The sequence below is a fragment of the Bemisia tabaci genome, chromosome 4 (assembly GCF_918797505.1).
Source record: "Bemisia tabaci chromosome 4, PGI_BMITA_v3".
NCBI lineage: Eukaryota > Metazoa > Arthropoda > Insecta > Hemiptera > Aleyrodidae > Bemisia > Bemisia tabaci.
The window spans coordinates 7,027,211-7,039,516 of NC_092796.1; the positions used below are offsets into that span (position 1 = coordinate 7,027,211).

The 12,306-nt window shown below is 39.0% G+C and overlaps 1 protein-coding gene across 1 annotated transcript; it reads left to right on the plus strand.

Annotated features, from left to right (window-relative positions):
- The first annotated feature begins 958 nt into the window (after positions 1 to 958).
- On the plus strand, positions 959 to 11,733 carry LOC140224416 (actin, muscle-like). The gene is given in 5 exon segments (XM_072299211.1): positions 959 to 1,145; positions 4,287 to 4,434; positions 8,127 to 8,322; positions 8,325 to 8,612; positions 10,864 to 11,733. Coding segments are annotated over 4 exon segments (1,128 nt in total). The 5' UTR covers positions 959 to 1,145; positions 4,287 to 4,308; the 3' UTR covers positions 11,382 to 11,733.
- Positions 11,734 to 12,306: the final 573 nt, after the last annotated feature.

Consider the following 12,306-nt stretch of genomic DNA (forward strand, 5'->3'; position numbering starts at 1 on the left):
CAGTAAAAATTCTACACAGTACGAAGCAAATTCCTTAAAATTTGCAAAGGAGTCTGCACAAACGTTCTCTTGTAAAAAATAAATTGCCCAGTTAAAATCTGGCAACAGCTGATGTGGCTTGGTTCCTTTCTGTTAAACGCGTTCCAGTTATGACAACAGACGTTTAAATTTTAGATTGAAATATTTTTGGCTGTGATACCTTAAAAAAATTTTATAATGGCGTGGATTTTTTTTGTTTCGAATTAACATTTTACCCATGCGGCAAAGCAAACAATTCATTTCCGTCGAAAACCGCATAAGTATCAAAAACAATTTTCAAACTATGCTGAAACAGGAAAAATCACGGAAGTTTTTAAATGCCGTTGCTTAGCTCCTCGTTAAGAAAAATAAAATGCAACGTGAGATTTTCAACATCCCAAATTGATCACATGCACGGGAAAATGGATTGCTAATTTAACAATTAAATTGTTAAAAAATACGCCCGACATGTTTCAAATGTACATTTTACAATAATGGCAAACCACTTTAACCACAGGGGCGGCTCAGTTAGCATTTTTTTATTGTAAAATCTGCATTGAAACATGCCGGCCACTTTTTCCAACTACAAAATTGTCAAATCAGTAATTTAATTTTTTCCGTGTGTCACCACGGTTGAGTAATCCAATGGGAACAGTCATCGATCCAATATATAATCAATAATATCAGCGCGGCGCGCGATTACCTAATCGCGATAGCGTAATCATCATTTCGAATCGATGACGGAAAAATCGCAAGAGACTCACCCCGACACCGCATCTAGTGCGATCAGGCGCCCCGGGCCCCCTCCCACCCACGGGACGACAGTGAAGCGAGCGGCAACTAGGTTAATCCTCCCACCGAAGAGCAAAGGGTTGATAATGAATTTATTTTGATTTGAGGCGCCATATATGGTTGGTGCGGGCACTGGTGGGGTGGGGCGGGGACGCGGGGGGCGCATGACGCGCTCCCGGCTTCGCTGCCCCGTGGGATTCCCATCTAAGGAGGCCGATATTTTGGGAACGGACTAGCCCCCAGACTCCCGCGGAAATATAGATAGGTGCCCCGGCCTTCCCAAACTCATTCGTTCACCGCACTCAGGCCGAACCGCATCTATTCTCTTAGCAAAGGTAAGCTCCCCAACCAGTGAAAGTGGAAAGTGAATCTACATATACACTCATAAGTGACTTTTTTTCTGTGTTCTTTGTGATTCGGTCGAGGATCTTTGAGTTGTTCTCGCAGCAGTGTTTGGATTACCCACGGACTCACCCGAGAAGTTGCCGCAAGTGTTTCCATTGTTTTCAGTTCTTACATTTCGAAAAAATGATAACGAGAAGAAAGGATATTCGCTTGAAATTCAAAGAGTTGTTTCGGTTTTTACATTTTGCAAAAATTATACGATGAAAACGGATACTCTAAAAAAAATTCATAACGCAGTTTTCACTCACATCAATTTTACATTTTGAAAAGAAGAATAATCGGTTAAAATCTGAAAAGCTGTTTTATTTTTACAATTTGCGAAGAAAAAACCAAAGAAACGCGTGCCTGCTTAAAGTTTAAAAGTTACTGATACTACCGATGATCGAAAATCTCAAGTGATTTTTCCGGCTTAGTCAGTGATTGCCGCAAACGATTCAAAAGTTCAGAGCATTGCATATCTTAAACTTATAATTTAATCAACAAGTGAAGTAAATACATATTGGCACTTTTTAACTTTTTCGACCTTCTGAATTTAAAATTGTTTGATCCAGCAAACTTATGATTACATAAGCACTAGATACAGATAATCTAACCCCCCCCCCCCCCCCTACGTCACTTCTCTGATCTCGCGGTTTGTGTTTAGTGATAATATCCCAAACCGAGATTGACGAAATCATTTCTTTTAATCTACTTCAATGGTTTTTTGTGAAAATTTTGATAATCGCGAGTTTGAAAATAGAAATCGTCGCTAATGGGGTATCAAAGGCTCTCTTCAACAAGATTTTTTTAAGAATTTCGATTAAAACTTAACATAACTGCCTCGAATTTATTCGATATGACACATAAACGTAATGTATAAGTAAATTATTAACATTCTATGAATAGATTTTGAGCTTTAAAGTTGATCCAGAATTTTAATTTTAAGCGGATACGATAACATATCTAATGTTAAACCTGAATTTTCGGGATATGGACGCTGATATTTAACTAAATATCAAATTCAAGCGAAATTATAATATTTTTCGGCAATAATAAAATAGGATCTATCCGAAGAAAGTTTAGTCGCGAAAAAGATGGTTGCAAAAAATAACATTTTTTATTGAATTTACAAAAGATATAGACTACTTTAAAAGTTATTTCACACAATTTTTTTGAATTAAAATACAAATCGTTCACACATAACCTACCGAATTTAAAAATTGATATTCATTTCATTTAAACTAATTGCTTAAAATCTTGACGAAGTCTCCAAGATTTGCTTCAAGTTTTGTATAACTATTGCTTTCAAAAGAAGACAGTCAAACAAAACAGTCCTCTGAAACTATTTTATTAAAGGTTGAACGTGCCTCGTTTTTACGGTTTACAAAAAAGCAAAATATTCTTGTGAGAAAAGGCAACCCAATTTTTTTAAAAATTACCGTTCAAATGAAGCTTAACATCTGCCGGTGTCGATTCCTTTAATGTGATTTAAGCTTTCAAAAATTTTTTTGTCAGCTTTAAACCCGGAATATCCGTTTTCAATAAAATTCATTCACAAATATAATATCCAAATGATAGAAGTCGAATTTGTTTTAGGATGCGGGTCAGCTTGTATTAGCGTGAAAGATTTAGTCAATTCTTGTTTCTTATCCTTTATTAAATTTTCATCGCTCGATTCTAAAAAGTGCTTATTAAGATTTGGAGCCTGATGTATTTCGAAAAATTCAAACGTTAGTGCCACGACTTAAAAAGCTTCTTCAAAATTCATGACTTTTCAATTTTACCTCAGCTTGCCCTTTTCATTCCAACAGTTATTTTCAGCTTTTCTTAGTCGCCTTTTGAATATTACAATGTGATGGAAAACTGCAGGAAACAAATGCTAAAAAAAAGAAGTAAATAAATGTTTTTATACGAAAGCAATTCAGATATTTCATCATAATATTTAGGTAGTAAGTCTAGGGTGAACCTACAAATACTGAGAATGATTCCTCTTTTGTGAGTTTGAGAGAATAACAGCACTTTGTCTCAAACTCCTTTAATGAAGAAAATTGCATTGGTTATTATTAAAAAAAAAAAAAAAAAAAAAAAAAATTCTAGGTTCATCATCTTCTGCGCTTTTTGTAAAAGGACTCTTACCTCACAACAACTCGTAAAGACATTTTTTCTTGTGTAGTAGATCAGTAGTATCTGCTGCGAAAACTTTCGGCAACTTTCGGAATTGATATTTAAATGGACTTGAACACAACTTTCCTCGACTTCACAAACAATCATAGATTTTACAATCATATAATGTCAGAACTTTGAAATTAGAAGTGCGCACCTATCACAGAGCTCCGTACAGTTGATTCATTCCAAGTCGAAAACTGAATAGAAATTTTTATCTGCAAAGTAACACACTTTATTCCTCTAGTCACATTCAAAAAATTTTCAGAAAAGTATTTTAATCGCAATTTTGAAAAATTTTGCTACGGCTCATTATTTCATTCAAAAACAATTTCAATTTGCGAAAACGGAAACCCTCCAGACACATTTGACTTGGTATCTAATTTCTAGGGAGTAGAATAGGAGAGAGCTAGAGGGGCTTAATAAAATCGCAATGTTGCGAAGTTTTACCAGGCATATTCTTTATTCATTCATCGACGTTTGCAAGTTTTGCGTTGGAAATTTTAGGAAATTTTCGTAAAAACACAAAAAATGTCAAATAAAATTTGCAAATCCTCTCGAGTAAATAAAGTAAACTATCAAGCGAAACTTTGGAACGTTGATTTGCCTGATTTTCTGTATCTTAAGAACAGGATGGCAACATCTCATGAAAAATAAAATCTTGAAATATTTCATGAAATTTCTGAAAGTTATGAAAGATACTGAAAAATACTGGTTCCTTTTTATGTTTCGCAAAGTGCAAAAATTGCGACTTCCTTCTATTTTTGCGTGTTTCATTACGGGTTGCCGACTGCAACCCCTGAAAACTATGAAATAATTCACTGAAATTTCCAATCTTTCATTTCTTTCTCACGTTTCATGCCACCCTGCCTATGGACCATAATAGTTGCAGCGTGCATTATTCTTACGGCGTTGTTTACGTGTTACAGGTGACAACAAAAACAAATCAAGATGTGTGACGATGATGTAGCAGCCTTAGTTGTCGACAATGGATCCGGTATGTGCAAGGCCGGATTCGCCGGGGATGACGCTCCCCGTGCTGTCTTCCCCTCCATCGTCGGTCGGCCAAGACATCAGGTAAATAACTAAATAATTAAATGTAGGAAACAACGAAAAAACAAAAAAAAAAAAAAACAAAAAACAAAAAAAAAAAAAAAAAAAAAAAAACGTTTAAAAGTTAACACACATCGTGCCTCATCTCGATCAGTACTGCCAATTTTGAGCTGAAATTGCATTTGAAACATGGCTGACTCAAATCAACAAGTCAAAATTCTGCCGTGCTGAGAAAGAACGCCGCACTGTAGATCGATTCAATGGGAGAGGTCGGACAAAATTTGGAAACTTTCAACGCTTATAACTCCGTCTATACAAAATTTTGAGGTTCTAAAAGTGGTTCCATCGGTTTTCTCGTGAAGTTTTCTCTTAGAGGCACCCCTTGAAATTTAATATGTGACGAAATAAACATCAAAATTTCCAGTTTTAGTTAAAAATTTCGTGTCCGACCTCTCTAATTGACTCAATCCACTGTGCGCCGTATGAGTCTTCAGACTTTGCCAAGTTTCCTTCGATGAAAACCGAATGCATTGCGAAAATTGTGAATATTTGTTTCCAAAAATGTCAAATTATTTTGTTAGCAATTTAATCTAAAATTTCTGGAAATTTCAAAGAAAAATGTGTATAAATGTCGTCAAAAAGACATTTATTATTAAGGTAAATTTGGCGACTCTGATATATTCGTACGGCGTTCTTCCCTCGCACGGTAACATTATACTTGGGGTATATTTTTGAAAATATTCTAAGAGTCGCTCACGGGGGAAAATTTTATCTGAGTAAAAAGTAGGAATCCTACCTCAGAATTTCTCGCGTTTGTTTTCTAAAACTCTCGAGGAAAAAGAAATATCATGCTGAAATATTGACAAAATTACTCCGTGAAATTGTGGAATCCCTGAGTTGGGGCAAGTAGATCGTCTGAGTCAGGAAATCGACCGAAAATTTCCAAAACTGATCAGTCAATTATCAGATTCTTTTAGACTCAGCCATTCCGATTTCGCGTGTTTTCATGGCCTACCTATCGACCAGGTTACGTATTGTGTTCCTACTTTTGACGAGGGAAAATCTGCCTCAGAGCGAGCTCAGAAACATCCTAGACTCAATTTTTCTTACGAGGCATCATGTACTCAGTCTCCCCTCGCTAAACGCTGCTCAGTTCGCGCTAAGATTGTTTGAGGTGCTCGGAAGACAAGGCGTATGAGTGCAGTTTTCAGAAACACTTGTTCGAAGTTTCGAAATTACATGGATCCTTACGGCGGAAAGAAACTTCAAATTGGCTTTTAGATGTTTAAAAATTTGAATTTCGGAGCGAATTTTTCTCAGAATATGCATCAAGACTTGTTTTACTTGAAATCATCAATACCTTAATTTTTCAAAAACTGCACTTCTGCGCCTTGTCCTCCAAGCCCCTCGTTTGTGCTCCCAGCTAGCTTGACCTATCGCAACTTTCGGGAAGGAAGGAGGGGTCGGGGGGATCCCTGCATTTTCCGGCGACTTGAGGCTCCCGAAGTGTGACAGAGGCGGGAAAAGAAAAACCGTCACCTGATTTAATTTTACCCCGGGTCGAAAATAACGGAATCGAGTCCAACAATGCCGCGGCCGATAAGTCAATTATCCGCGAGTCCGACCACGCAAATTCCGCCCCAGGGCCGGCCCGAAAAAATCTGGGCCAGAACCCGAAACACAAATCAAACAAGTCCGGGCTCGGGAGCGCGCCGCGCCGCCCGAACAGGAAAGAAGTGTTTTTCCACAAAACAAAAATAAACACGCGGCGCGGGAGAGGGCGGGGGCGAGGGGGGCCGCGCTGCGGGGCTTTATTTCGGGCGCGCCTCGGGATGCCCCGTTATGGTCTTGGCGGGGTAGGGGCCCGGGTAAAAATAGGTTCGGTATTCTCGGAGCACGGCGGCAAGCCGCGACGCTCGCGGCCCGGCCCCGCTTGCGCCCTATCACCGCCCCGATGCGATACGACGGCGCATCTTGCTGCTCGCGGGCCTCTTACGGCGAGGAACATGTTGCAAAATGTATTCCGGTAGGCGTCGATTGAAAATGAGACTTTGATTCAAAATTCCGCGAGGGTTTACAAATTCAAGCCGGGATAAAAAAAAAGATGAAAACTTTGATTTACCCTGAAAACTAAAGTTTTTGGTATGCGGATAACTGGAGTTCGAGGTTAACGGTGGATGTTTGGCTTTTCTTGGAGCATTCAGACATTCTGAGTACAATGTAGGAATTGCAAATTTGAACCATTGGGTGGGTTATTTTGGGACGATCGGAATTTTAGTTTAAAAACTAATCATCAAGGAATTTTCATGCCTAATATCAAGCTCCAAAATTTTAGAGCGAAATCAAAATTACTTTTTCCAATCAACCTCGATACACTGAAATAAATTGCAGTATGAGATCAGAACTTTTGACTTCATTTTAAAATTTTGGAGGAAGATTTTCGGCACGAATTTTCCAGTTCTCCTAGATGTATGCAGAGACTGAAATTCTGATTATTTATTTTTTATTATATAATCTATCTAAAGGTTGTAACTTGAAATATTTTGATCGTAGCCAGAATGCATTGCGTTAAAGCTGAAAATTTACCTTAAGGCCATAAACTTTGGTTCAGAAAAGCACAATCTTTGATAGTCGTACTGAACTTCGTATTCTTTACCAAAGTCATTAGTTATTATCTGAACCGAGAACTTTGCTCTTCTAAATGTTTCAAAGTTCGCACCCTAGGAATAAGGTTTCCTACTCTGTCATGAAGCTGCCTTGACTTTAAATTTCCTCGAACATTATTTTTGCGTATTCCAAAGTTTGTAATTATGGCAGTTCCAAGAAGATTTCAAATCAAGGCAGCTTCATGGAGAATTGTAAAATTTTAACCGAGGCTCTCTTCCTTCGTGCTAAAATTCTCAGACTAAATAACTTCCAAATATTTTTACCCTCACTTTAAATATTGCACGTCGATGGTGAAACTACCAAACCACGTATCTCAGGTTGCGACGTTGCAGACTCCCTGTTATACTTGATTTTTGAAATGGAGAGCTACTGAACGTCAATTCTGAAAGACTTCCGTGGTTTTTCTGATCTGCGCGAGGCAATTTCTGAGAAAACAACAAGAAGTTATGTCGACTTTTTTTCCTTCAAAAAAATAAAACAGGAGCCGAGATTCTTAAACACAGCAAACGATATACGTGGTTTGAGAGTTTTATCAACGACATGCGGGATGTATTATTATTTACGTAAAATTCTTGTCACGACATTTTCACATGTTTCTAACGTACAATTTTGAATCTCATAAAAGTCACCAGTTCATAGAAAATTGACCGTAAGGCTGAGTCTCAGGATGGCATCGCCTAGATTTTTAGCCTCATGTCTCAGGACCAGCACGATTGGGGCTTGCGCCTACCCAAAAACTAGGTATTGCCATTTCGTCGCCTTCCTGACATAAGGGCGTAACAACACTTCGTGAGATGAGCCCTTTTGCCCTTATAACTCAATGCGTTCCCGGGCTCATCTCAGAGTGAACTTACGCCCTTTTGTCAGCCAAGCGACGATTTGGCTCGCCTCCTTAGTCATAGAGCAATGAACCAATTTTCCGTTTGTTGCCCTTTTTTTACTAGTTATTTCACAAGGAGTGTTATTAGGGAATCTCAGGTCTTTAACCACATCATGCACAAGAGTGATTCGCTGTTTTTTAAACTTGAGATTCTTTTTCTGTGTTCCAGGGTGTCATGGTCGGTATGGGTCAAAAAGACTCATACGTAGGTGACGAAGCCCAGTCCAAGAGAGGTATCCTCACCCTGAAATACCCCATCGAGCACGGTATCATCACAAACTGGGATGACATGGAAAAGATCTGGCATCACACCTTCTACAACGAGCTCCGAGTTGCCCCAGAAGAGCACCCCATCCTCCTGACCGAAGCCCCCTCAACCCCAAGGCTAACCGTGAAAAGATGACTCAGATCATGTTTGAAACCTTCAACACACCCGCCATGTACGTCGCCATCCAGGCTGTGCTCTCCCTGTACGCCTCCGGTCGTACCACCGGTATCGTCTTGGACTCCGGAGATGGTGTCTCCCACACCGTCCCCATCTACGAAGGTTACGCCCTCCCCCACGCCATCCTCCGTTTGGACTTGGCTGGTCGTGACTTGACCGACTACCTCATGAAAATCCTCACTGAACGTGGTTACAGCTTCACCACCACAGGTAAAAACAACTTACAACATATTCATCCCTATCATTAATATAAACTTCGAAGGATTCTGCCTTTTTCTATTTCACTCGAGGGGAAGTGTCCCCTCTCCACCTCTCTTCCCCACCCGGAGACTGACGCTGCGCTGTGCTGAACGGTTCAGCCTGAACCTTTCCCCTACGTCTGACCAGTCCCTTTCCTCTGTCAATCGAACCATGCCACCGCTTACGCATTGTCGCTCGCCCACCCAGGTACCAGGGTACCTAGCGGCCACCGGTCAGTTGATGACAAATCTCGCTCGTGCTCCCACGCATAGATTACGCCAGCGAATTATTTTCCGAATGATTAGAATTTCTTCGATAGTAATTTTCTTTATTTATTTGACTGTACTTTTTCTCTGCTTTACTGTGTTTTTCTTGAATCTCCTCGGTGTTATTATTTTATCTTGCTCATGCTCACACGCAGCTGAGCTCAGATTACCCTAGTGGAGTCTTTTCTTTGTTATTTTTCTATATTTTTTTCTCTGTTATACTGTGCTTTTCTTGAATCTCTTCTGCGTTTTTCTTTCCTTTCTTTTCCTTTCTGTTCTAATATTTCTTTTCCTATCCTTTGTTCTCTGAGGATATTTTTGATAAAATAAGCATGAATCCAGCTTCAATGATGACGTATTGCAGGACGTGTTGTCTGGCAACACAATTAATTCGCTTTTTAACATTGTGCGTCATAAGACGAACTTTCGACCTGTCAATGTAAATTTAATGGGTTTTGTGGGATTTCTTAGGCCCAGCTCAACTGAATAACGGCAATTAAATCAAATTTTGAGTAGCAGGCTCACCGGGAATATAAATGAAATTTCCTGCTGGGTAACTTTTTATTATTTTAACAACACTGTAAAAAAGGGAAATTTATATTAACACTTATCATTTAAGGAAGCGCAACTAAAATTTCAGTAATATTTTTCAGAAAAGTAAAAAAAAGTGGCTAAAGATGGTTCCTCACTTACTCGTGGTGTTGGCTGTTTCTGCTAAGTGGGAACCGTCCATTTCAAGATACAGTCTATCTCTTGTCCCGTCATTATTATTCTACAAGTTAATTGTGGAGTGAAAATTGAATAATGTTTTCTATGAAATCTACTTAATAAAGTGATAAAAAATTCGCAACCACTACAAAATCGGCTCGCGAAGCGAGCCGAATGTCACTCGCGTAGCGAGTGACCGGGGGTCCAGGGGGCGCAGCCCCCCGGCTAGACGTGCCGGGCGCGCGAAGCGCGCCCAGAACGGCTAGTATTCCATATCCTTCCTATGCATCATAAGAGTCGCTTTCATAGCGCTCTCTGGCGCTCTGCAACGCCTAACCGCCACAAAACTCGATCCTCCCACAGCCCGTCAGGGAGTTGGCATTCCCTCATTTCATTTAACCCATATCCTTACCCATCCTTAAATATTTTCCTCGAAAATTAATAATCAATAGATACTCCTCAAATATTACATTATTAAATAATATCCTCATATAGTTTACAACTTTATGAAAATCCTCGCTAGGGCGTGGTTATGGCTTCACAACCACAGGTTGAAACAACTTCCAACCTACATTATACACCCTTTTAGTGTTCCTTCAATACTATCTTCCAAAACTATCCGAAAATATTCTGAGTATTATTCCGGAACACTTTTCAAAAGTATGAGAATACCCCTTAAATTTTACTTTATCATTTCATATTTCCCTAAAATTTTCTCAGATCAGAGTGTTCGTGTCCGTGATGTCACGTTCATTACCCAACAAAATGTATCTGCATGTTTCTTCCTTGCTCTCTTCATACATTCCATCGTCTTTTAATCTTTCGAGCTAAACCAAGATGAACTCAAAATCATAATTACATAAGAAATCAATTTTATTCACCCTCGGTGCTAAAAAGATATGGAAATCATCCATTTTTTGATGAGCCCCAAGAGGAAGAAGATTCTTAGTCTCAATCTAGAGTCATGAACGAGCGAAATCCATGTCCTTTCATTTAAAGATATCTCGTACCCTTCTTTTTGATTTGTTCGGGAGGTGTAACATTCAGTGAGCAATTTGCATCATTACGTCAATGTCATTTTTGACTATCATGTGATAAAGCTAAATTAAATAATTGTATCCTTCTCAAATGGTGACGGGAACTTTGAATCGGCAGAGAGACGAAACCGCACCGAGTCACAGGCACGGTTAGGGACTTAAATTTCCTCTACACGATAACTAACGCACTGTGATTTTGTCTGTTGACAGCTGAGAGAGAAATTGTCCGTGACATCAAGGAGAAATTATGTTACGTCGCCTTAGACTTCGAGCAGGAAATGGCCACCGCCGCTGCCTCCACCTCATTAGAAAAGTCCTACGAATTGCCCGACGGACAGGTCATCACAATCGGAAACGAAAGGTTCCGTTGTCCAGAGGCCCTCTTCCAGCCATCCTTCTTGGGTATGGAATCTTGCGGTATCCACGAGACCGTCTACAACTCCATCATGAAGTGTGACGTCGACATCCGTAAGGACTTGTACGCCAACACAGTCTTGTCCGGAGGTACCACCATGTACCCTGGTATCGCCGACAGAATGCAGAAGGAAATCACCGCCCTGGCCCCATCAACAATCAAGATCAAGATCATCGCTCCCCCCGAAAGGAAGTACTCCGTATGGATCGGTGGTTCCATCTTGGCTTCCCTGTCCACCTTCCAACAGATGTGGATCTCCAAGCAGGAATACGACGAATCCGGCCCAGGAATCGTCCACCGCAAGTGTTTCTAAGTTATTCGAACTTCCTCATCAAAACAAACGAATCTCTTTCCATCTTTGTTTCATTACCCAACATCTTTTGCAATCTACATCAAATGTACATATTATCCTCATCTCAATTGCAAGGACTTATTGCTAAGTTGTTCCTTTATTGTTTTTACGCGTTTTGTAATTCATTTATTAATTTATTTATCGATTTATTTATTTATTATTTACTCTCTTTCAATCGTGAACCTCGCTCGGACGGCGTGCGCAAGTGTGGGCTGACTATTTAATTTCAATTGTAATTTATTATATTTATTTTCTTTGTAAGACTCTGTACAATTCCCATGACCACACAAATATAACAACAATATTTCATTTATTTTTTTGTTAAACTTTGGTAGTAACTTTTTATTTCAACCATATTCGTCATCCAATCAAGTACAACTTGAACTTTCCATTGAAAATAATTTTTAAAAAAATAAAATACTAATAACCTGTTACAGCAAGCCAAACAAAATATTTACTAGTCATTATTAAAGAGGCACGATCACTAAATTAAGAGAGAAATTTGAAAAAATAGTTCTTTAGAAAAGAAAGAGCCCAAACAGGCCCAGACACTGGCTTTTAAAAATCCTCTGCTTTTATCCAATAATTTTGATAACTGATGATTGTTTTTAATGTTTATATCCTCGATTTAAAAAAATGCCTCTTTTATTTAATAATTTTGAGAAGTTATGATTGCTTTTGATTACTTTTCACTCAATTATAAAAACAGGTCTTATCATTATCACAACAAAAAAAATCACTCATAGAACTAATCAGTGGTTTTTTCAATCATAAAATAATATAATTTTCGATGAGCACTCGTGATAAGTAGTGATTACATGATTTCCATCTTATTGTGTCAGCATGGAAGAGCCCTTCAGGTAAAAAAATAATGAGAATACTATAC